Source organism: Hyaena hyaena, unplaced genomic scaffold (assembly GCF_003009895.1).
Source record: "Hyaena hyaena isolate Hyena2069 unplaced genomic scaffold, ASM300989v1 scaffold_1806, whole genome shotgun sequence".
Classification (NCBI taxonomy): domain Eukaryota; kingdom Metazoa; phylum Chordata; class Mammalia; order Carnivora; family Hyaenidae; genus Hyaena; species Hyaena hyaena.
Window position 1 is genome coordinate 113,758 of NW_024082436.1, and position 26,512 is coordinate 140,269.

At 38.2% G+C, this 26,512-nt stretch overlaps 2 protein-coding genes across 5 annotated transcripts in view; one reads left to right on the top strand and one right to left on the bottom strand.

Annotated features, from left to right (window-relative positions):
- The window catches only part of CTNNA1 (catenin alpha 1), a 174,822-nt gene that overhangs the window by 102,588 nt on the left and 45,722 nt on the right, over positions 1-26,512 (top strand). The gene's annotated exons all lie outside the window — the stretch shown is intronic.
- On the bottom strand, positions 15,424-18,203 carry LRRTM2 (leucine rich repeat transmembrane neuronal 2). Its single transcript, XM_039224870.1, has 2 exons — positions 17,882-18,203; positions 15,424-17,536 (listed from the first exon to the last, which is right to left on the bottom strand). The coding sequence occupies exons 1-2, from the start codon at positions 17,883-17,885 to the stop codon at positions 15,990-15,992; spliced, it is 1,551 nt and encodes a 516-aa protein (XP_039080801.1). The 5' UTR covers positions 17,886-18,203; the 3' UTR covers positions 15,424-15,989.

Sequence of the window (26,512 nt, forward strand, 5' to 3'; positions counted from 1 at the left end):
AATTGGTTAGTGAGTTATGTTTTATGCTATTTGTTAAATAAACTATCTTTTCCCCCTAGTGAATTGGAATACTACTTTGTCACATACTAAGTTATACTAGCAAATATGTACTTCAGTTTAAATTGAGAAATTGGTCTAAACATAGTTGTGTTTCAGGATTAAGAGATTTTAATTTTCTTTTTGGCTTTTGAAATGCTTATAGGTAAATGATAAGACTTTTCCTACACTTATTAACTCTATGCTCAATTTGTTCTTTTAGGTGAGGAATAGCTATTGCTTGAGACATAGAAGGCTTCATTAATGATTACTCTTTTTTTTTAAAATAGACTTTATGCCCAACTGGGAGCCCAACATAGGGTTTGAATTCATGACCTGGTTTGATCAAGGCCTGACCTGAGACTAAGAATCAAATGCTCAACCAATCAAGCCACACAGGAGCCCCCTAGAAGAGAAATCTTAATTCCATACTTGTGTAACACACATGTACAGCAAAGTCATATTTCCAGTTCTTGCTTAAGAATGGAACAAAAATATCCTGTGGCTTTGTGTATATATGAAACACATGCAGAAATAGTACAAAAAAGGGAGAAAGGACTGTTTAACTCAGTGGTTCTAGGAAAGAATTTTCACATTTCAAATAGAGTTTCATATAAACCGACATATTATAAATACAGACTCCTTTGTAGAAGTTTCATGGTTGGGGATAAGGTAATAATTAATTGTCTGACTTTGAGCTTTTAGGCTTTATAAAAATTCTTTTCCCACGAACCATTTTAATTATTTTCGATCAAAATTCATTTCACTTGGATATATAGAGGAAGACTCCCAGTTAAGGGGGCTAATTTAGTGATGGTTTTCAGAGCCTTTCCTTCTATAGCAAAATATGGTAAACCTGCCTTTCATTTCTCACTGACATCACATCTGTAGGATTTTTATACTTGTGAATAGTTTTAAGAATATTTATTTTGTTTTTATTTTTACCCACATCTGCAAAATATGTGTGGATATCTGCAGTTTATTTATAGATACACCAGTTTCTGAATGCAAGCATTGAATGTGACTCTACACATATTCAATTGAGAGGTTCTTTTTCTAGTCCAGTAAAAATGGCTGGTATAAGACTCAAATTTAGAGGGAGGAGCCAAAGTTAAAAAAGAAAATCTTTGACAAGAAATAATGACTTTCTCTGTAAAGTAAATAGAAGCTGTTTGTCTTGATATAGGGTCTTTTTGCTTCCATTTTCCCCCAACTGAGCACATGTGCTTGTGCCTATACACATACTCTCCCACATAGACATAAGTGAGAAGTGAATTCCTTGAGAGCTCCCAAGTAAAGAAAGACAATGAAAGGATGACATGAAAGGGCTGCTGAGCACCACTGAAGAGAAACCTAAGTGGGAGAAGAAGAGAAAGAGAATGAATGGTTTGGCAAACTCCTATTGCAGTAGTGTAAAATATAGACATTTTGGGGATACAGTGAAAATAGGTAAAGGATTAAAAATTTTTTTTAATGTTTGTTTATTTTTGAGACAGAGAGAGTATGAGAAGGGGAGGGGGAGAGAGAGGGAGACATAGAATCCAAAGCAGGCTTCAGGCTCTGAGCTGTCTGCACAGAGCCCAATGTGGGGCTTGAACCCACCAACCAGGAGATCATGACCTGAGCTGAAGTTGGAAGCTCAACCAACTGAGCCACCCAGGCACTCCAATAGAGTAAAGGATTAAAAAAATTTTTTTTTTAATTTTTATTTATTTTTGGGAGAGAGAGAGAGGAAGACACAGTATCCGAAGCAGAGTCCAGGCTCTGAGCTGTCAGCACAGAGCCCGATGCAGGGCTCAAACTCACAAACCGTGGGATCATGACTTGAGCCGGAGTTGGACGTTTAACCGACTGAGCCATCCAGGCGTCCCTAGAGTAAAGGATTTTAATGGAAGAATTGATTTGACCCACTAGGTCCCTCTTTTAGGAAAAAAACTGAACCTTTCTGTAGAATTTTTTCCAGTTTTCTTTTTGTTTTTGTCTAATTTATTATATGTCATCTTATTCCTCCTTATACTGTATAGATGTTAATCATTAAAAGAGTGAATTTTTATAATGTCTTTCTATATGGAAAGGGATTTCTTACCCTGTGGGACATACACTGAGTGATTTCTCCATAGGACTGGCATTGTAGTTTCACTGATCCTCAGAGAGTTTTGAGTACCAGTTGTAACCCTTGACATACTTTCATTTTCATAGAGAAAAAACATTGGGATTTAGAATGTGAAGACTGAAACTGGTCCCTACAAAGAACATACCTAGGACTGCCTTTTGCACCTTTATGTTTTAATCAAGCAGGCTAAGAAACCAGTTCTTATATATAGTTCCTATATATAAATATTATTGTGGATACAGGAAATTGCAGATTTGTAAGTAGATACCTTTTTAATACCAGTGACAGAAAGATCTAACATATACTGGGTAAAACATTTTTTTCTGTCTCCTAAATTTTGTACATTGTTGAGTTTTTACGTTTTTTTTGAAAGCTTAGAATGGTGTTTTACCAGTGGTTCTTAGTTGTGGACACTTCCCTAGAGGTACGTGGAGGACCCACACTTCATATAGTGTTTGGTGGATGAGACAAGGTCTCCACTCTTTCTGTCACTCTTAGCAGAGAGGACAGCATGTCCCTTTTCTTGTTAGAAGGAAGAGTTGGAAAAAACAACCAGAGTTGATTTCTCCCCATTTGGGTTTCCCCCTACTTTTGTTCAATCAGAATTAATCTAGAATTGTTAAGTCTTGGGAAAAGTCTGGATGTCTGATAATTTTCATGGTTCAGCTAAGTGGAGAAATTAGCTAGTCTGGATTTTAATGAAAATGGAGAAAAAATGAAATGTCTGTTTTATTTGAGACCTACTGAAGAGCTTTCATAGTTGTGATTTCTGAAAGGGTATTTCTTAAAAAATTTTTTTCTTAATGTTTATTTTTGAGAGAGACAGACAGCACAAGTGGGGGAGGGACAGAGAGAGAGAGAGACACAGAATACGAAGCAGGCTCCAGGCTCTGAGCTATCAGCACAGAGCCAGACGTGGGGCTCGTACTCCTGAACTGCAAGATCATGACCTGAGCTGAAGTCAGATGCTTAACTGACTGAGCCACCCAGGTGCCCCTGAAAGGGTATTTCTAAAGAAGGAGGAAGTATTTGATTATGGAAGGGAACTAAAGATTATGATAGAGTTAAATCTGAATAGGGAATGGAGGGATTCTGAAATACTGGAACTTGTTTATTGTGAAGTGTAATCCGTAAGATGTCATGTTTCATCTTTAATTTCTTTTATTAAGTTGGGAGGTAGATAACGGTCTGGGCTTTTATTAAGATTGTATTGGCAGCCATGCCACATAGTTTTTAACAAAAACAGCAGTTCCACTGAGGTTTCTAACAGTAAAGCCATTAATGAACTTCTTATATATGAAAGTAACAAATTAAACCTTATAATAAGATTCTATTGTAGTATGTGAGGGAGTAAAATTAACAGGTTGTCACTACACTGTGCTCCTGCATTTCTTTTTAATATTTGCACCACATTAGGGAGTCAGAAATTATTGTTTTAAAAGTTTAAAACTTTATCTTATGAAAATGTGATCACTTTATGACTAAGAGTGGTTTTAAAAAGGGTAGGTTTTACTAGAGTGAATGGACCCTAGTAAGGGCTTTGCTTTATGCTTTTCAAGGTGGAAACCTGACTTTTCTATGCCTAATTCGTAAGAGGAAGTCCTTATTTTCACTTGGGGAAAAAAAAAAGCCGCAAAATGATAACATGGAAAAACTGTGTATCTTTTCAGAAAGTTGTTGTAGATTGGAGATAAATAGTGAAACCTTGAGATTTAACATGGCAACTTGGACACTCTTTTTTATTGCATCCTGCTGAATGAATGATTTCTTACATATTTTCCCCTCATACCCTAACCTTCTGCCCATTTCTCTTGTCCAGGGCTCTTACAGAGAGCCATTTGTCCTTTTTTCAGCTGACCGTTGGTTCTTAGCCTTTGCCTTTCCTTTAAATAAATCTCTCTTTCCCTTAATCCTTCTTCCTTAGCAGTTCTTTCTGATAGTCAAAGTTCTGGGTTTTTTTTTTTTCTCAGCAAAGCAAGAAAAATTGCCAGAATACATTTTTTTCTAAATCACTGCTTTGATTATCATACCCCAGCCATCTCCAGAGATCTGGAATGGCTGCTCTTGCTGACCATGTAAATCTATACACCCTTTCTGGTCCCAGAGTCCCTTGTCATTTGGCTCATTTTAGCTGCACTTAATGGTAATGTGTGTCACATGGATGGTTCTGGCTACCCCTGTACCCACCGTATTGAAATCCTGGTGGTACTTTTTGTAGCAAGGGTAAAGCCTTTGTTACATTCTTGAATGCCCTCCGTGTTCTCTGGGTATTAGTAATCTAAGTAGCACTGTCCAATTCACATTTTTGGGCTGATTTCTCTTTTATTCTTTAAGGAGTATTGTTTTATCTCATATAGTGGAAGTTGAAGTAGTACTTGTTGAATAATTTAAAATGTTTAGTCGTTGTAGTCTTCATCGTTGTCATCATCATCATCATAATACACCTCACACTTTAGCACTTACTGTGTGCCAGGAAGTGTTCCAAGTGTTTTACATATAGTCCCATCTAATCTTCAGAGCATGAGTTTTGTACTCTTAAGGCATAAATGGCTCAGGGTCTCACAGGTACTAAGCAGATGTGCTATATTTTGAACCTAGTCTGGCTCTATAGTCTAAGCTTTTAACCACTAGTACCACTGTAGGTCTCATTGAGAGGAATAGTTTGTTAGATTATCAATGCCATAAATTACAATTGTAATTATGTTTTTCCTTTCCTCCTAACATTTTATTAAGGAAATTTTCATACATACAGAGAAGTTGAAAGAGATACACAATGAACATCAAGATATATATACATACCTATTTCCTAGATTTTGTGGTTAACATTTTCTTAGATGCTTTATCATATATTTGTGTCCCTATATTCATCTTATTTGCTTGGATGCATTTTAAAGTCAGTTGCAGACACTTGTATACTTCACCACTAAACAGTGCAACATGCATACATTTCATTAACTGGAGTTCAGTTTTTTCCTGGAAATGTACACAGTGAAATATACAGATTTTAAGTGTACTATTTGATGAGTTTTGATCAACACACACTTTGTAATTCATACCACTATCAAAGATAGATTATACAGTTACCTTTTTAGTGAATATTTTACTATCTTCCAAGTACATGAGCTGTACATTTGCCTCCCAAATGTAACTGCTTTTCTGATTGTCCCATGATCTTTCATTGGTTCTTTAGTTTATTACACTGACCTCATTGAGGGCAAGTCCATCTCTAGTACCTACTTGGTATGGAGAATATACTCAGAACATCATCTATGAGTGATGGACTTGTTATGCAGTAATCATTTTTCTTAAAGCAGGGTATATGCACACCTTTAATTGGCAAAATTTTTTGATAATGTTTTAAGATCATTTTCCTGAATTAAGCTGACCTTCGTCCCATTAGTTTTCCAATAGAGTATGCTTTGCTCAAGTGGCTTTGATGTTGAAGGGCTGTTGCCCTTGAAACTCCTCCTCCTTTTTTGTTGACTGCCGTTTGATAGATAACTGTGTAGATTCCACAGACTGGTATAGGAAGAAAGTGTGTTTCTGTAAGTCTCTTCTCTATCTACACTCATTCTCCTGGTAATGTCATTGAGTCTTGTGACTTTAAATACCTGTGTTTACTGATGATGACTTCAAAACTTATATTTCCAGTCTAGATCTCAACCCTGAACTTGTCATCTCTACTTGAATGGCTAATAAACATTTCGATTTTAACATATCAAAAAAATGAATCAATCTTTCCTAGCTCTCCCCTTCCCAAATTGTGTTGTATATATAATGGTCTCAATTCCATTTGATATCAGAAGTTGAAATTCATTTAACTTAAATGCTAGTTGATATCATAATAAAGCAGATAGCTTTTCATAGGTTTTATCTCATTCCCAGGCCATACCTCCTTTAATTTAAACTAAGTGTTGTATATGTTTAAAAATCGACATAGGTTTAAAAGGTGAGCTCTTCAAAATACTGCTTATATGTTTTGGGAAACTAGTAGATTTGTGTATTTTACAAAATATGTTTGATAGTTTTTGTCATTTATGATGTTGCTATTTGGTGGACATGTCAGGTAGCTAGATGTCACTTAAACTCTTTATGGTTGTTCATTTCTTTCCATTTGATCTGTAATTCATCTCACATCTAATTCTAAGTAAACACAAAATGGGTGATATCACTTATGCACTGTGGTAGTTTTTGGCACTTTAGGAATGCTGCTTTGAAACAGAGAATTCCTGACCACCTGCTGTTAGGTTTTCATGGAGAGTAATAGGTAAATGTTAGACTGGCAGTTTTAACACAATAACAAAATGGCTTTTAGTTGTTGGAAGTTCATGACAAGTGTCAGAGCAGTTCTGCACACATTGGCCTGAAGGGATTGTCAGGAGAAAAGAAGGAGATGGTGATGTGGCGGTGTTTGAGATGCCTACAAGAGTGTGTTAAGATTGGTAAATTCTTTACTCTTTGTTCTTCACCGCCATTATTTTTTTCCCTGGTGAATTTCCAGGAAAAAGTAGGGAGTTTGGTCAGAGAGAAGTAGCACTTCAGGGTCACTTCTGCACAGAGTTCTTAATGTCTGACACATGCGGTGGCCCTGCCTGGTGTTACCAGTGCCTGGTGGTTGTGTCTTTTTTTCTCTTGGGAGCAAAACCTGTCAGAAAATACTTTCACATGAAAGATTAGTGTTTTTGTGACCAGTCTATGGAATCCTGACAAAACTGGTATAAAATTTTAGAGGATAGATGAGGGAAGTAAGGATTATGGCCTTCATTACCCTAAGAATTATACATTTCTGAAATTTTCACAACCAGGTCCTCTTGTATGCTCATGTGCTCTTTGCCCCAAGGCACATTCCTCACTCTAAAATAAAAAACCAGCAGAATAACTATTCATATTAAAGATGTGAAAGCTCTTGGGGATTTTATTTGATCAGAAAGCTTGAGTGAATGCTAATTATTAAAGCAAAAAGGTTACTATCCTTAAATGGCTGGAGTTTCTGGCGTTTTGAAAGTAAAAACAAAGTGAATAAACATTTGATACTTGAATCTATACAAAGGGAAAGGTAGACTGAGAAGACCACTTGGATAATAAGGCATTGTGTTTCTAATGGTGTCTCCCAAATTTTGTGGATCATTTTGCAGCTGGGTAAACTGTTGGATAAACTGGATCATGATCTTGGAAAGACTGTCTGTGAAAACAGTTCTTTGTTTTAAAAAATTGGAGCCATAAGATCTGCAGTTTCTGATGATGAGTGTATTCATTCAGATGGGTTAATTCTGAGAAACTTTATGTTTAATATGTTGATAATATGGAGGATCAGCAGTAATCATGAAACATAACTTTTCTGTGTGCACTAAACTAACAGGTTATCTTTGTGTTAAAAAAAATTTTTTTAATGCCGTATTTATTTGAGAGAGAGAGAGGGGGCGGGGGCCAGAGAGAAAGAGGGAGACGCATAATACGAAGCAGGTTTCAGGCTCTGAGCTTCAGCACTGATCCCAACGTGGGGCTCAAACTCCCAAACCACCAGATCGTGACCTGAACTGAAGTTGTATGTTTGCCTCCTCTTCATTATCAGTAATTCTGGCAAATCTGCCCAGGAACCAAATCTGCCACAATTGGATGGCCTTTTTACTTCCTAGATTAGATTTGGTAGACTTGAAGTATATTTTCTTCTAAGCAAAAGAAATAAACGTAATAGTGATCCTTAATCCTTAGCCGTATATTTTGAATAGAATTGCCAAAAGCTGAAATATCATTGGGATTATTTCATATTTCTTTTGAAAGATGGTATCTGTTTATAATAATGAATTGTATATGTTCTCCTATATAGTTTTATTGAACAAGGGAAAGAGATATCACTGGATTTTGAGTGACTACCTTACATAGAAAAAATTTTGGAATTAGGGAATCTATTTTTGAAATTTAGCCTTGATTTATAAAGCCAAACCAGAGTAATACCAGACATGATATTATGATACATTTTATAAAGCAGATTACTTGACTGTGAGATAATGTGGTCAGTTTTATATCAATTCTAGATACAAAATGTGTACATAGGCTATTGGCTTTTTAAAAGGTTTTGCTAATTATTAATCTTTATTTTGGATACTATCACGTAAGTTAACTTAGTGATTTAAGTAAGACTAAAAGTAAGGAGTTTCATGGAGTAACACAAAGGTCTTGACATGTTTTTAATATGATTATATTCTCTGCTTGATGGGTCTGTTTCATTGAGTTCTCCACATATGGCTTTTTTTTTAAATTTTTAATTTTTTTAAAATGTTGATTTCTGAAAGAGGGAGAGAGAGACAGTGTGAGCAGGGGAGGGTCAGAGAGAGAGGGAGATACAGAATCTGAAACAGGCTCCAGGCTCTGAGCTAGCTGTCAGCACAGAGCCAGATGCAGGGCTCAAACCCACGAACCGCAAGATCATGACCTGAGCCGAAGTCAGATGCTTAGAACTGACTGAGCCACCCAAGTGCCCCCACATACGGCTTTTAAAATAGGAAGCATTTATTGAACATCTGTTCTCTTCCAGCCTGTTCTCAGTACCTTGCATGTATTAAATTCCACTTTGGTTGTTAATACTATTAATTGCATGGTAAGGATGAGAAGCCTAAGGCACAGTGAGGTTAAAGAATTGTCCAGGGTCATAGACCCAAGTGTGGAGGTCTCTTAATCACTATGCTCTTTACTCCTCTTAAAAATCTAAGTAGTTGTTCTAATATTCTAATATTGTATAGAATGAATTAAATGTTAAAGGAACAGTTAAATTGCTGTCAGCTGTCAGACCAGTGAATGCTTTTTAAATCTATTCTTTCTTAGAAAATTTTAACATCTTAGGGACATCTTATCCAAGGAGAACATTTATAATTATCATCGGCACAACTAGAGATGATACATGAAATGTGCATCTTTTCATTCTTGGTGTAGTAGAATAATTTTAAATTTTAAATTGTACTCCTCATCCAGAACTCTTAGAATGGAGCAGATATTTACTGGGTGTTCCTTAGGTGATGGAACACTGTTGTTTGGGTCCTAGGGATGTGATAAGGAAACGTGAACTACTCTCCCAAGTAGGTGCACGTACTATCTTGCTGACTTTATAGGCCAACATGCTTATGTAGGCTTCTTCACCCTTAGCTTTTTCAAGGCTTGACATGAAGAACAAGTCTACCTGTTCCTCAGAACCTCTTTGGAGATACTACATTTTTTCTTACTGATCCTACAGCTGGTTCTATTTTATAAGTAATTAACATGGTTTTGCACTTAAATAACTCTTCCCCCGAATAAAGTAGTGTGCTTCTTTTATCAGATGAAAGCTTTTGGTTTTGTTCTTTTCCTTAGCCACCAGGAATATCAAGGCCAAGGTAGTATAATTTGAAAGAACTATTTCAATGCTCTACTAGGGCTTTTTTGTTAGTTACCAATACCCTTTAGAATCTGGTGAACTATTTTGACATACATGCAATATTTGCGTTATAATTACAGGACCTTCTTGCATTCCATGAAACATATCCTGGGCCCTTAGAGTTAAGAATCCCTGCTTCTGAGCTTTTCACATCCTATTTCAACCATTTTGTACATAGGAATGTATTATAGTAAGTTTCCTTGACTTGATAGAATTAAGTTAAATGTAAATGATAAATAAATAGTTGTCAAAATTTAAGGTGCTGAGCAGTTTCCCTTTTTGTATTTGGCAGCTAGTCCATGGGAAATGTTTTTTTAGTCTGTTTTAAGAGGAGCTTTTCGTTTCTCCTGATGATGAACAGGTGGGCTAATATAAATGGGCTGTAGAGTTTTTGTCTGATTTTTCAAAGAAGTAGTCTAGAGGTTATATTTAAGTTATATTATGCATGCATGTGTGGTGTGTGTGTGTGTGCGCGCGTGCGTGCCCGTGTGTGTGTATTTTTTTAATACAAATATGGAACCTAAAGATGGAGTTCTTGTTCTCTGAACACAATTTTGAAAGGATATTCAGTGGAAGTTAAGACATTTTTATATCTCTTTACTATAGTTCTTGGTAAAGTGTCTTGAAAGTTGTAAAAAGACTTTGGGTATTGTCTCTGGGACTGCGCTTCTAAAATCTAGTTCTCCCATGAGGAGGGAATCTTCTCTCTTAGGGTGGTGGTAGAGTCATTGGCCCCTGCTTTCCAGGGTAATTGTTCGCAGATGCTCCTTCATGTTGGGTTTCTGGCAGTCCTGAGTTGGAGGCCATGTGCTAGGCTTTGCTCTTAGGTCTCCAAGTATAAAGGGATGGTGCACGTTAAATTTTCAAACTTTGCATGATAGGATGCCTCATTGTACTTTCCTTTGGAAGTTTCTTCCTCTTTGATGTCCCCTTTGGATAGCGGAAGGGAGGCTCAATATTAGTCCCTAAGGAGTGTTCCCAAAACTTTGGCTAGTGTGGAGGAACTCATGCTGAGGAGGAGAAATGTTAGGAATAGCTGTGATTTTTCACCTCTCTTTCCCTTCGTTCTTTGTGAAAGACAATTTGTAGTACATTCTGTCTAAGGGAGATTTGAGTACCCAGCTGGTTAGATATATTTAAAGAAAGGGAAAAAAAATCACTTGAAACAGACCTTGAAGAAATCTATTATAAATTTGAGTGGGAACCTGAGAATGCTGTGGCATACAGGCAAAACTAATTAAAATAACTGATAAAGAAGTGAGATGTAGCTTTACAAGGGATTTTTAAGATTTAAATGTATGACAATTAGGTTAATAAGCTTTTTTAACTCCATAAAGTATAGGAATTCAGTCCTTTGTGCAATTTGAAACCACTGTCACCTGTGCCCTCTAGTGCATAATGGATGAGTTTAACAGTAAAATTTTGTGCTGTGGTTCCTTCCTGCCTCTGCTCTCATTGTTGCTGACATTCTGTGTGTGATTGCTCTCCTAGCTTCTCTGATCCCCTCATCCCTGGATGAAAAGGGTGGCCTTATTTCTTCCTGCCTATCTGGTCCTGCTGCACTGCTCTGGACCTGAAGAAGTAGTAAGTGTACACTGGCAAGTATGGCAGCTACTTGCAGGCAGTTCCTTGAGACCAGGGCACTTTCTGCCCCCAGTGCTGCCCAAGCATAGCATCCTGTTCTGAGGGTATTTATGCCAAGCAAGGAACACTAGTTGAAAATCTTGCCTTCCCTTTCCATAGTCCTATTTACTGAGTTGGTGTCTGGGATAGAGTGGGTCATGTAGGGATCCTAGAGATCCCAGCATGGTCAACATCTGTGGACATCCCTCAGGGGTGATATGCAAAGTGCTGCTGGGATCTGTCCCCGCCAATGGACCCCCAAGGTAAAGGCTAAGTTGCCATTTGCTGGGTAGAGGCAACCTTTTTGAAGCTTTCCAGGCTGTGATCGCAGTCTACTTTTAGAGAGAATGGGAGATGGCAGCCAACCTTAGGCCCTGTGATTCCCACGGATAGCTGTTTTGTCTACTTGATAAGACTTGTGACAGAGCAACTTCTTAATGTATAACTGTTAGGAATTGGCATGGTAGCTTTTTAGCTAGGCCTCTCACTCCCCACCCTCCACAGTTCCCCACCTGTCCACACCCCCCACCCACACCCCACACGCATTACTTTCTTCTTAGCTTAGTTTAACCTGTCTCTCAATGAAGACAGTTGATTAGCTGCCCTTTACTCAACTGGCACATTTGGCATTGTGGAAAATATGGTACAAAGCAGATGTTCATTTAAGGTTTCTGTATCTGTCACAAATGGTTTTTTAAATTTCATGAGTCAGAATTGATAGCCTACCAAGGAAAAGCTTAAAAAAAAAGACATTCACTTTGTACAGTATACACAATTTTAATAACAAAACTTTCCTGTACACTGCACTTTGTTACCACCCCCACCCCAGCCCCCAGTATAATAGTATTTTTGTCCCAACCCCCAACCCAGTTGCCCACTTCCCAGCCAAAAGAAAAAAAAAAGGGCTCTTAAGGTAATTGAACACAATATGTTTGGACTGTACTTTTAGTGTGCAGTCTCACTGTTGATAGGAGGGTTCATCAAACATCCCATATATCAGACTTGTTTTAGTTTACCAAGGAAGAATAGGTTAGTTGAAGGAGTAGCAGATGTTTCTAAATGTTTGTAATAGCTGCATGAATGCTTAACAGCCATTTTCTATTTGTTTTTGGCTATATTCAAGCACTATGAGTTTGCCCTAGGTTAAGAACAGAAATATTTAATTATCTATGGATGACCTTTATCATCCTTAGTCTTTTTCTGGTTGAAACTCTTTAGCCAATAAGTTAAGAAAATCATGTCCCAAAACAGACCTTTGAGACAGTTCTGTCATTGTATTGCTCTATTAGGAGCTAAGCTTCTAAAAATACTCTTTTAAAATTTCATATAGATATCCACATTTTAGAGAGAGGATGGGGCATTATATAGCTTTTTATTCCCTGATAACATGTGTAGGAAGTATGCATTAAGAAAATGATATGCCTGTTTTGATTTTTAGGTTTTGGACCTAGAGATACAGAAGGCTCATTTTTATTGGAAAGATGGAGCCTAGCTCTTGGTGACTAGCATTAGAATAAGCAGATGGATTTTAATAATTAGTGGAGTTGGAAAGTTCAATCAATTCCATTCATTGAATTGGTATAGAAATTAACTTAGGCACATTAAGAAATTACATGTGTTAGTGCAGATTTTTGGCTTAAAAAATTAGTATCTTTGCTATTTGATGTTGGCAGTGGGTATTCTCTGAGTTGTGTGTGGATTTGCAAATCTATCAGCCCACTCTCATTTCAGAAAAGTGATTGAAATCCCTGGCAAGCTACAGAAACGAATATAAACGATTCCAAACAAGCTCTAGTTACTAGGTGGGTACAGTATCACAGCCTTCTTAGCTTTTCTTTTTCCAGAGAGATTTAATTATTTTTCTGGTTCTTGATTAAGTGGTCATTTTCCTCTAACCTTGAAAGTGAATAAAGGCTGGAGTTGGTGGGAGAGGGGAAGTGCTGAAGAAGATAGGACTACACTGAAAAACAAAAGCCCTAACGTTGTTTTACCAGAATCTGCAGTGTAGCTGTGATGCTCTTCTACCCTAGCCAGTTGGTAAAGAGAGCACAGATGACTAACAGTCTCCTCTTCAAACCTGTGCTGATACTGAAACACACATAGGCCAAAATTAAATGGAATCCTGCCTTCTACAGGCAATTGAAAAGGGAAGTTTGCACTTTAAATGAAAAGGAAAATGTTATCTGGCACTGTTACTTACTTTTCTCTGACAGCATTTCTAAAAAAAAAATGGAGGGCAAAAAATTTTATATTTTTCAACTGGAAAGTATTCCTTCATGGCTTTGCTATGCTATTCCCTGGAATTAATGAATGGCTTGCTTTTCCAGTTTACATTTCTGCATCCATTAAGGATTTTGTCAGTTGGTGGTCTGTTTTACTAACTATAATCTTTAAGATTAATGTGGGAATTCTCAGCCGGTATTTCTCATCCTTCACAATTTGAATTAATATTGGTTGTGGATGAAATGATGGAAAAGACTCCAGTGCTATCCTTCAGGACTAGTGGAGTCTGTGTTCAGGGCACAGTTATATTGTGACAAAGCTGTGCCCTGACAAATGGCCATGGTTACCCTGATAAGTGGGTTGGTAAATTTTAGCTCATGGAGCTCTCATTTGTACTGGGCTTCTGATCCAGCTCCTCCATGGGGAAGTAGTGAGCTGTGCTCTCTGCTGTAAAGTCAGCTTCTGTCTCTGCCCAGGCAGGCCCAGAGTCTGGTTTAACAAGAAATGAAATGCTCACCGCTCAAGATCAGCTCAACACAGCTGGGCTGAGACTTTGCCAAACTATCCACCTTAAAAAATAGAGCACATTTTTACCTTAATTTGTGATCTCATCTGCTTTTTTACTAAGACACATTTTCTTTGAAATGTGTTAAAGAAGACACCCTTCTCTTAGTATTAAAGAAGAAAAAATTACAGTTAAATCTTGTGAGTTAAACTGTAGTCTTAGCATGTTTTCAATTCAATCCTGGGAGGAAAATATGCTTTGAATGAAGGATATCATGTTAATGGTCATCTTAAGGAAAAGATAACCTTTTTTGTTTTTTTTTTAAATGATTGTGGTTTTCTCTAAGGATATAAGCCTTTTTTCACATACATTAAATGTCAGTTGTGAAAATGCTCATTTTTCTAAAATCAAGTCAGTAGTCTAATGGGTTTTGCTACTACATACATTGAACCTTGTTTATGGAAAAATTCAGTATGGATTGGTGACTTGCATCTAAATCCCAAATATGTCTTAGTTTCTTTGTAGAAATCATAATCAAACAAAATACTTATGGCAGCTTTATGCACGTAGTGTGTGGCATCGTTATCATTTATTAATTATGGAATGTTTCTGTTAACACTCTCTCTCCTTTTCAGAGGCACATGCCAGGGTCTTCCCCTGTTTGATGCAGATTGTGTAGTTAACCTTTGCCTCACACTTGGCTGCCTTTTAACTTAAGCTAAACTGTTTCTGCTGGTCACATTTCAAAATGCTGTCTTTCCCTTTCATCCCTTCACATCCTTGCCACCTTCGAGTTACCACTGTGTGGCTGCATAGGCATGTAGAGTGTTCTCCCATGAGAAAGCTTGCCTCAGTAAGATGTTGTTCCCCTCACTTAGAAGGAACTGCTCTTACAGTGTGGATATGTATCTTTATTAAATAGTCAAATTTTAGCATATCATATTTAGAAAGTGATTTTTTTCTTGGTTCCATTGTACTGTATTCTGGTATATTCTTTTGGTAGCCAATTACTTTTAATTTGGCTTTTTGAGGTTTGAAGATCAGGAAAAGGCAGAAGAAAGAGGTTTAAACCCCTTTGTCAAGGCATCTTTGATTGTGGAAGGAGGGAGAGAATTTGTGTGTGTGCTTTCAGACTACAGGGAGCAGGTCACAGGATTGTTAAATGGACTCAGTTTCCCCTTTGTCTCCAAAATAATTTCTAAATCTGTTTTCACATATAAATGTAAATATAGGATTTAGTAAACTAATTAGTAAAAGTGATGATTTTTAGATTAGTTTAAAAAATTGTCTAAGTGCCACAAAAATCAACATTTCCATTATAAGTCAAACTAGAGATATATGAGGTGAAGTCAGTGTAATTATTTACTATTGATTTCATTGTAATGAGACCTTTTCACAATCACTTGGATTCATTGTTTAAATACATTAAAGAGTCACTCGGCTTATTAGAATTACATAATGGGTTCTGATTTCATAATGTGGACTTTGATAGTATCTACTGACCCAGGCAAGAACTCTGGAGGAAGAGTGTTTAATATTTACCAGTCTTCAGCATACATGAAATTCTACCTCCCACACTGGCAGTAAATTGTACATTTGAGTAAATACCAAATTATCATAGAAGAGAACTTTGCTAAGCCTCCTTTTAAGCAGCAAGCCAGTTGTGGTTCTTGGGATGGAGAGCAGTGATCTAACAAGTATTGATCCATATCTTTATCTGCTCAGTAGCTTCTTTCCAAACTGTTTTCGGTAGAAAAAAATAGCATATGGAGACCTTAGTGTAAATGTTTACACATGATAGTATATAATAATTACACACATGAAATGTCTTATTTTGAAGTAAGCATTTTTAGACTTTGCAACAAGAGTGCAAATTAATAAGAGTTTTGCTTCATATAACACTTAAAATATGGGTTCATTAAAAAAAATTAAAAATACTTTAACACTTCAAAAACTTAAGTCTCCACTTGGTTTGGAAAATTAGGCTTAATGTCACCATTGGTAAAAATTAGGTATGTATTTATCCCCTACTATGTAAAATAGGTTACTTATCTGATGTAATTTTTGATGACGGGTAGATATTATACTTCACATTCTTTGTATGGCAGCTGCTGACACTTGCACTGTCCATAACCATTAATGATGATGAAGGGTCCTTCATGGGTGGGTTCATATTCATTATACGGTCCTTGGTCTGACATGTTTGACATATGGAGTCGTGTTTGGGATCGGAGCTGCCTGTGGTTCTGAATCATTGAGCACTGCCTAATTCTTCTTAAAGTGGGAGGGCAGCACTTCCTGGAGATGAACACTATAAAAATAATAAAAAAGAAAGAAAACAATAAAGCCATTGTTCCTGTAATTACCCGCTGAGTGAAGATGGCATTGTCTGGTTCGGGAAAGTGTTCCTCAGTAGTAACTGCTATGCCTGCAGTAGTTGGGATTTCTTTGTCTCCCACATGGTAACTTGATGAGCTTATTCTTTTTGTATATTCAGTGGTTGGATCCCTATAAGTTGTAGCCATGGCAGTGACAGTGGTTGATAAATTCCAGCAGAGCTGAAATCCATGGACTGCATCTAGTATATCCTCTCCTTGGGTGTGGTCAGGGCTGTGACATAGGATGGAATGTTCCCACCGACCTTGGAAACTGCCCAGCCAGGAGGCCAGAGCACATATTCGAGGGCTGCATTCCCACAGATTGCCAGAGAGGCCAATAGTTGTGAGGGATCTCAGAGAGTTTAGGATCTTGGAATCAAGGCTATTTAACTTGTTGTTATCCATGAGGAGAATTTTAAGATTAGGCATCGTGTCAAACACTGTCAGGTCGATGGCTTTGATTTCATTTCCAGTCAGATCTAGCTTTTCTAAAGTGCCCCAGGTCCACTCCATCCCACATGTCAAGTTGCTAATTTTGTTCCATTGTAAGAAGAGTGTATGCAGACTGCTTAGCCGTAGGAAATGAGCAAAATTAATCTTCGTCAGCTGGTTGTGCTCTAGGTGAAGCTCTCTCAGTTTGATTAATCCTGCAAATCCATTGCGAGCCAAACTTCGCAAACGGTTTGTGCTCAAATCCAGAAACTCCAGACTACGACAGTCCCAGAATAGACGTACTGGGATAGTCCGCAGGGAGTTGGACCGTAAATGCAAGGTCTGCAGCTTCCGAAGGCCATAGAAGAGCTCTGGGTGCAGAGATGACAGCTGATTAAAAGACAGGTCCAAATTTTGCAGATTAATCAGTTGAGTAAAAGTTGTGTTTGGCAAATAAAATATTTTGTTGGAACTTAAGATTAATTCCTTAAGTTTATATAGTCCTTGAAAAGCATCTTCTTTTACTGTTGAAATTTGATTGTGGTCTAAGTGGAGCCAGGTAAGTTGACTGAAGCTGGCAAATTGATCCTTTTCGAGCTCTGTGATGTGATTGTGCCTCAGGGACAGGCCCAGAGAGCCCTTGTCTGTGGCGTTTGGCACTGAGCGGAAGCCCTGAGAGTCGCAGTAGAAGAGCAGCTTCTCGCAGCGGCATTTGGGTGGACACGCCATACCCAGAGCAGGCAGCATTTTTAAAACCATACTCATTGCATATATTGCTGCCAGCATAGGGGCCCCTAATGGCCACTTGAAATGTAAGCCTGCAGAATATAATTTAAGGAAAACAAGAAGATAGGATATTTTTCAGCAGAATGTATGAGCTCTTAAAAAAACAACATAACATTATGGTGAAAGATTTCACTGCATATAACTTATTTTTCATTTGCTGCAGAAAACCTAACCTTGTTAGTATGACTAGAACACAACTTAAACCATTAGGAAAAAGGATAAAGAATGTTCTGTCATTAGCAGTATATGCTTTTACCTAAACCTCAAAACCCAGAAATTTAATAGTGATCTACCTCATAAAATGTGAATTTGGTGGCTTATTTTAAAAAGCATGATTCCTTGTTGACTGCATAAGACATATAAATGCATGGACTTACCCATTCTTCTGAGCACATTGGAGGCTGCATTCAGTCGCGGTTGTTAGACTCAACGCAGTGAGTCTGTAAAAGGCTCTAACATGCAGGAGCCTTTGACCAGTTTCCTGTTTTCTGTGTCCCAGGCTTTCTGAGTAAAATTGAATCCAGCAGGGTGAGTTATTTTTTCCTTAGGATATTCCTCTCGAAAGCATTGGTTTCATTTTCTCTGTTCTCTCCGATTCCCTCAGTTTTGAATGTAAGTTATTAATTTCGTCCTCCTTTAACTGCTCAGCTGGTTAATCAAAGCTTCAGTCTCTCCTTTCCGCAGCCGTTAGTTCTCTCAGTCTTAACTTGTTGATGGCAGATGGGCGGCTTGTTGCAGAGAAGAGCTCCTGGAGCAGCATGAGTGCATTTACTGAAAAGCTTTTCCGAGAAACGGCACAAGAATGGAATTGCTTATGTGCTGCGACCACACAGAACTGTATATAGGCTGACGTCACCGGGTGACGTGTCTTTTGTTTGGGTTTTCCAGAAGCTTTACTGTTATAAAGCACTGTGCTTTTTAACAGCATTGGGGTCGTTGTAAGACCCCTTGGTTATAATAAAGCGAGAAAGAGAGCGCCTGACTTAAAATCATGGTATTCCTGCAGTGTATGAAGCAGCAGTGAGGTTGTAATAAAGGCTGCATTCAGGAAGACCCATCTGAACAGTGAGTTGGGATAGCAGAGTGATGATTTTTAATGCTTGGAAGAGCCAGTGTTAGACTGCCGATTCTGCAGTGAGAGATCATCTAAATGGTCAGGAGCCTGCACAATTTATGAAGTGCAGATTTAACGCCAGCCTATGCAAGGTAGTGCCTGCTGCTCTGGTAGTTTGGAAAGCTACTCAGTCACCTTGTTGTCATGCTTGGTTAAAATAGAAGTATGACGGTGATTTCCTTTATGTGTGTTGGAAAAGGAGCCAGGTGGACTTGGCCTCTTTGTCATTAAGCGCTTAACATCATAAACCAAGAATAAAGGGCAGGGGGAAGCTTACAAAATGACGAAGTATTTGATTATGCTGCTAGTTGAGAATTTAAGGGAAACTTGAATTAAAATGATTTCTCCTTCTCTGTTTCATTTTATAACCATATTTTAATCACAGTGCTGATTGAAAAATAATGCTGACGTGTTCCTTATATGTCTCACTAGGAGAAACGGTTAGGGTGATATTGTCATTTAATACTGCATGCCCTAAACAGTGGAACAGAAGTGATTCAGGACAAGTGATAGAGCATGGTTGCATTCTGGTACAATCCAACCTCAGAATCTCACCTACTCTTTCAACTGAAAGCCTTAGCTGATGCTGAGCATGATTGGGGCAGTGTGGCACCCAGATAACAGAGCATTTGCCTACTTAGGAGCTCCTGCTGGCACACGTTAAGAACTGACTTTGAGTTGCACACTAGCTCTTGGAATCTCTGATGAATACAGAAGGTCACTCATACTTTGGAATAATATTTTTGCTTTGGCTGTTTTTACTGACCTGATGGTGTCTTCTCCCTGTTGAATAGTGTCATCACTGTTCAGAACTTGGTTTTGAAAATTAAAGCACCATGTTTAGTATAAATGGGAAGGATTTTTCTAGCATTAGTGAGGGTAATATATTCAGGTCTGACATAGGTAACACCTTTTACACATCTTGCCTTATTAATTTGGCCTTCCACAGCAATTTGTCATAACCATTGGTAGTTAACCTTAGTGGGTCTTGTCTTAGAACTGGAGGCAGAAATCTCAAAACTACCCGTGGGGTTTGTGAAAACAGAACATCATTGACCTGTTGGCTTCCAGGGGCTTCATCCCTTGGGCAAGAAGTCATCATCTTAAGAGACATAGTTTCTGTGTTGAAGGTTGGTACTGGAGTGAGGATTGGAAGCATCCAAGGTCTTTTCCTCTAGGTCCTTGTGTAAAGGTGCTGTGAAAACAGCAGTGCATGCAGATGGATAGTCTGAATCCTCCTAGAAGCAGACCCCAAGAAGGATGAGAAGTATTAGAGTTTTGGGGCACCTGGGTGGCTCAGTTGGTTGAGCCTCTGACTCTTGGTTTTAGCTCAGGTCATGATCTCACAGTTCATAGGTTCGAGCCTTGTGTCAGGCTTTGCACTGACAGTGTGGAGCCTGCTTGGAATTCTCTTTCTCTCCCTCTCTCTCTGCCCCTCCCCTGCTTCTTCTCCCTCTCTCCCTCCCTCTCAAAATAAATAAATAAAATTAAAATAAAACTCTTAAAAAGTATAAGGGTTTTATTTGGAAAGTGCCTGGGAAGTACAAAAAGAAAGAGAAGACCATAGGAATACTCTGAGGGCCAGTGGAGTCTTCAGACCACAGGGCAAGTCTGACACCTCTGAAAGGAGAGAGGAAGGAAAGATTTGACAGACAGCCGTAGACTACAGTGCATCCCCAGGCCAGAGAGAAGCTTCCAAGTCAAAGTTGCTCATGAATGAAACCCTACATTCTTCAGAACGAGCCTGCATTAGCACTCCCACCTTTTTCCTACATGCTAGTTAAGAAGGAATGGAGGGACAGGTCCTCAAGGATGCCACTTGTCCCACTGACCTTCATCTTTTCCGTAGTCTTGTCTGTCTATATGCTAATAGTTCTTTACCTGGTTCCATAGACTAATTTGTAGAATTCTGTTGCTTCTGCATTTTTCTGTGAATAAGATTTACTCACAGTCTTAAAAAGTGTGTGATCCTAGGTTATGGAATTTCTGTTCCAGAGGAACTTTTTTCCAAAATCACCTAAGATTTTCCAAAATCTGTAATTGTAGTCTCTTAATTTTTTTAAAGGAAAACAAGCCCTTGAATATTATAAATGGCGTTATCAAAGTCAGCTACTCTCTGATAAAAAAAACCTTTGCTAGGCAGGAGGAACTGGATTAAATTCTTCCATGAAGTAACCACTTTACTTCTATGTGGAGAAAAGCATTAAAGTCAATTGGATTTGAGCAACCACAATTGCTCAAATTCCTAATCCACAATTAGGAATGAGTTGTATGTGAAAATGTAGAAGGAAAAGCATCTCCTTCCCCTTAGACTCTTGGTTCCTTTCTCCTCTCTATTCTACTTGCCTACCTCTTATATATTAACAAATGGAAAATGCTTAAATTACATTATCCCAGGACTATTATACCAGATTTGTGGGCAAGGAAAATTGCTCAGAGAAGCACCAGTGCAATCAAGAGTAATTATTTTTTGATGCATCTGGAGAAGTGGGCAGTATTGCACTGCAAAAGTAGGCAGTAATACAGTATCACAGTATCCAAATAATTTGTTCTGGGTCACTGGTCCCCTTGCTCACTTGCTTTCTCTTTGGGTTCAGAAGATTCAGTTCTTGGAACCAAAGAAGATACGGTGTTTGTCTTAAAGTTGGTGGAGGACACAGTTCTGTTGATGCAATTTTGTATCACTTTTTAAAAATCTTTCTCTTTCTTTTGCTAAAAGGACTAAACAGAGACCCATGTTCTTTCTGAATTAATCATTTTTTGTTTGTTTTTGGTTTCATTTTAGAGCAGCTTTACTCTGCACATATATGCCTTCGACTTAATTAAAGTGGCATTGCAACCTTTTTGCAAAGTACTATCCATATCATCTGTTTAAATTTTCACTGCTTTAGTTATTGTTCGTGACAAGGCAAATGAGAAGTAAAATCTAACTTGTTTCTTCTCTCTGTGAATGGTTTTAAGCAAATTAAGTGAGTCAAGTGGTAGGGCTTAGGTGCTGTAGTTACACGCATTACTCTACATGAAAGTTTGTTTTAATATGTATTGTTGATTAGAGAGAATTATTTCTCTGCTTGCAGAGGTAGATGCACAGCTATACATGGAGTTTTCTTTTGTAGTAGAGTGGAAGCTTGATTTTGCATTATGCTAAAAAGTGTAATGTTTATTTAATCATGCCCAAATCAAAAAATTGTAATAACTCCAGCACTAGTGGTGTTGTACAAAAGGTGCTCTGAAGAAGTAATGTTAAAATAAGGCTTGTTGCTACCAATCTTGATCATTACTTGGAGAATCTCTTCATGTTTATCAAAAAGTAATAGTCATTTTTAGGGTCGAGATCCTGGATTTTGTGGGTCTGTGTTTGTCCCCTTCTAAGAGGCTTTTAGGGTTCTCATATTTGGGCCTACATCAGAGTATGTGGATTTTAGTAACCTTCTTTTGGACGGAGGAAGGAAGGCAGATGAAAGAAGATTACGGTAAATCCTAGAGTTGTGCACTGCTTTCAAACTGCGTATATTTGAAGGCAAAGATGTGACTGTTCTTATAAATTTTTGATTCGCTCTTAAAAAAAAAAAAGGAAAAATCAGTGGGATTGGTGCCGAACTTTGGCTTGTTATCTTCCAAAGAAACCAAACCTATCTGACAGAGGCAGATAGACTATGTAAGAACTGATGGCTTTACCAATCTGTTGTATTGGAGATGGTCTAAAGAGTAGTTGATAGTTACAGGTGGAGCCAGAGGATCTGAGAGCATTCAGAACACTAGGCTCCTACAGTGTTGGTGCTCACTAGACCACTGTTGCATGTACATAAACATACGGGTGGTTGGGAATCTTTCTTAAAAAAAAAAAAAAGTGCCTCATTTTAAACTAAGCTGTCCACACAGGACCTCCAGAATTCCCATTTTTTACTAGATCTTTGTCTCTATCCCTGCCCTCCATTGATCTTGATTTTTAAAAGTCCTTTTGTTCTCTTCGTAGACATGATTGAGAAAGCAGTAAGAAGTAGTGATGATTCCACTAGGGATGGTGAACTATGTTCCTTTTGATGCTGTAACTTAAAAGGTTCAGGATTTCTTGTAGCTTTGGAGGCATGTGCTTTTTGGTAGTTGCTGCCGGCGGGGGCAGTGGGGGGGCTAGGATCATGTGACAGCCTAATTTTGTTGTGCTAGTTTTATGTTTTCTGCCCAGGGCTAGGTCATTCAGCAATACATTTTGGGGTAATCCACCTGTGTCGGACATTAGGCAAGGGAAAATCTTCCATAAAAATTTGGGCACAGGTCATGTGTAGCAACATGGATAACTTGAGGGTGTTATGCTGAGCGAAATAAGTCAGGCAGAGAAGGACAGATACCATGTGTTTGCACGTATAGGAGGATTAGGAGGAACTTAACGGAGGACCATGGGGGAGAAGAAGGGGAGAAGTATTGGGGTAGGGGAGGGAGGCAAAACCATGAGAGACTCTTGAATGCCGAGAAGAAACTGAGGGCAGATTGAGGGGGAGGGGAAGGGGAGTGATGGGTATGGAGGAGGGCACTTGTGGGGATGCGCACTGGGTGTTGTATGGAAACCAACTTGACAATAAACTATGAAAAAAAAAGTTTAAAAAAAAATACCATACAGAGAGCCATCAGGGAAAAAAAAGAAAGAAATTTGAGCACAGGTGCATTTCAGCCATGAAGATCTTTTATTTTGCCTACTATAGACCTCAAACCAAACAGAGCTTTCTTAAAATCTTTTTTTCCCTAGTTTACTTATTTATTTTGATATAGGAGGGGGCAGAGAAAGAGGGAGAATCTTAGGCAGGCTCTCCACTGTCTGCACAGAGTCCATGGGGGCCGTGAACTCACGAAATCAAGAGATTGTGATCTGAGCTGAAATCAAGAGTCAGATGCTCAACCAACTGAGCCACCCAGGCACCCTTTAAAGTCTTGATTAGTGCACAGACTGATTGAAATTTATAATCCCAAGCCCTTTTCTTATTCTTGTTCTGCCAATGGCTACATCATTTCATGTTTACTTTTCCCTCTGTATATGGCAGGCTTCGTTTTTAAATTGTGAAATATGGCTAAGTTTGGAACTGTCCTTCCTGCTTCTCCCTCTGCATTTACAAGTGCTTTTTTGTTCAGATATGTTTCTCGTCTTGCCCACATAGGTGACCCACAGGTGTACAAGGCCATTTGCACGGAATAGAATGAAGAGTTAAGATACCCCTTCATATTTTCTTGAAGAATCCCTTTCAATTGTAGAGGCCTTTTGACCCCTTCAGCTAAATTTAAAAGGGTGAATTTGCATGTATATTGGCTGGATATTAGCAGTCTTCATTGCTGAACCTTGACATACTTTTCCCCATCCTGGATTTTGTCACATTTTCCCCTAGAAAGATAAAGGAATAGTTCACATTCTGATTCTTATCTCCCTGGATTTGGCGGAAAGATGCTACAGGTTCATCCACTGGAAGCACTGTGAAAGTTTTCACTGTGTTTTTCCCTGGAAGTGCTCTGTTTATTTTGTACTGTTACTTTTTAGGTTGAGTAGCCTTTTTTTTGTAGGCTCACCTGGGAACTTACGTCACATTATTTTTAAGGATTAAAATGTACCTTGAGATGCCACCAGCTGTGCTAGGGACACATTTCATGACCTCCAAATGGGAAGGGTTGGATTAGAGTCATGGAGTTGAGAGGTTGTAGGGTATGGGCGAATAATTGGTGGACATATGCACCAGCAACAGCAGTGAGACAGGGTCATCTACAGCAAAGGTAGGAGTGGTTTGGGGGGAGTTGTAAATTTGTTATAGGAGAAAAGATTACTCTTTCTCAGGCAAGGGTCAGGTCTTTGGAAGAAAAAAAAATGCTTGTTTTTTCACAGGGTACCACCAAAAACAGGTACAATCCTCCAGGAAAATTGAGTGATTAGTAATTAAAAAAAAAAAAAAATCAATGCCTAACGTAAATGTAACCTTGTGCAAAACTTTCCCAAACTACTCTGACCCACATTAATGCATTTAGAACTCCTGTCAGGCCCAGCACAATACGGAGTATTGCTGAATTATATGTTGCTATGAATTATTTTAGCTCAGATTATAAATTCTCTGAGAGAAGGATTGTGGTTAGTCCTGCCTACTCCAATGGATGCAGAGTAGGTGCTCTGACAAGAGCGTGTCTAAATAAATAGAAGTGTGGCCACGCAAAAGGCACGTGGAGTGTCTTTTTCATGCTTCTGTTGAAGATGAATTTTGAAAGCCCTTTCACTGTCCCAGCTGGAACTATGTTGCTAGAGGCCATCTAGCTAATAACCTTTCACTCCTCGGGTCAGCTCATATTTACTTGCTGAGGAGAAGCTATATGTTGAAACTCCAAATATGCCTAATGTTTTTTGCAGAAAGCTGTTTTGTCAGTGGTTGGCAGGACATTTATGTCAAATGTAAGTGAACCTAGGTAGCCTCTCTGCTTAGATGGAATAGAGTCTCTCAGGTAGGAACTGAGAGTCATGTACTTTAAAGGTTAAATGAGCAACTTTACTTTGGCATAGCTAAAACTAGAATTTAAAAATCCTGACATCTTTAATTTCACAGAGAAGTAAAATCTTATTTTATAAACAAGCAACCTTTCCAATTTCACCAAGCTCATTGTTAAGGTTTCAAGTGTGTATATGCATGTGTACTTACCCCTATTGTATTTTAAATGATTGGAACCCTAAAGTTGCGTGTGTGTATGTGTGTGTTTATGTGTGTGTGTGTGTTAGAGGGGCTTTGATTTAAAAGGTGGTCTATCTAGTGTAACCTAAAAGCTTCAGTAAATAACTGCTTCTGAAATGTCCCTTCCTGATAAACGAGGCATAAACTTTTATTTCCTAAAGTAACAAGAAAGACAGATTGATATTTAAGGTAGTTTGACAAGTACAGATTTAACAGATCCATAGTCTGGGTTGCATCTTAAATTTTTGCTGTTGGCTATAATTCCCTTCAAATCAGGTTTGGGATTTGCTTTATGTAACTTGCAGAGTAAATCCTTCTATACTAATTGAGGAATTTTCTGGGTGTTCGAGGTTACAAAGCATTGGGAGTTTTCATGAGGTCATTGAACCCAACCTTTGGGTTTCAGACAGCCATTGTTTTCTGGGACAAGTGGTATACTAGAAACATACTAAAATGTGGCTAGGAAAAACGACAAACTTGACTGGGAGAAATTTTCTTGAAACGTGCACTTGTGTGTCTAAGGAATGTACTGAGACTTTCCTCATTAAGGCCTTAGTTGTAAGGTCAGTTTGATTTTTTAAAAATTCAGCTCTAGTCACCTTTGCCTTAGATCCTGCTATTTTGATCTTTGAGATTATAACTTGTCAAGTTATTTTCTGACTAAAGGCTATGAGTAAATCACAGTTTATTCCTGCTGGTAGAAATTCTCATACTTTAATCAGTTTTGTTGAGATTTTTTTCCTTTTTTTTTTTTTTTAACTCATTAATATTACTGAATTACTTACCTTTATTTGTGATATAGGACTATTGGGGGGAAAAGATAATGGATGTGACCCTAACCAGATTTGATAGTGAACATATTAATTTAGCACTTGATTTCAACTCTCAGTATTCCTAAAAGCCTGTCTTGTCTCCTTTCTGTCTGCTGTTAAATAATCTATTTCCCACAATACTTCTTCTGTTTTCTCTTCTTACAACCCATAGAGATGGGGGCAGGGGGACAAGTGTCATTGTCCCCCATTTAATAGATGAGAGGATAAGAGAGAAAATGAGTTACAAATGTGCATAAAAGGCACTGAGAAAATGTGAAACCACATCTCCCCATCCCATCTATTCATATGCTGTGCTGGCTTGTGTACTGATGGCATATCCATATCAGAATGTCTTGAGGGCACCCGAAAGTAGAAAACTGGGTTAGATTC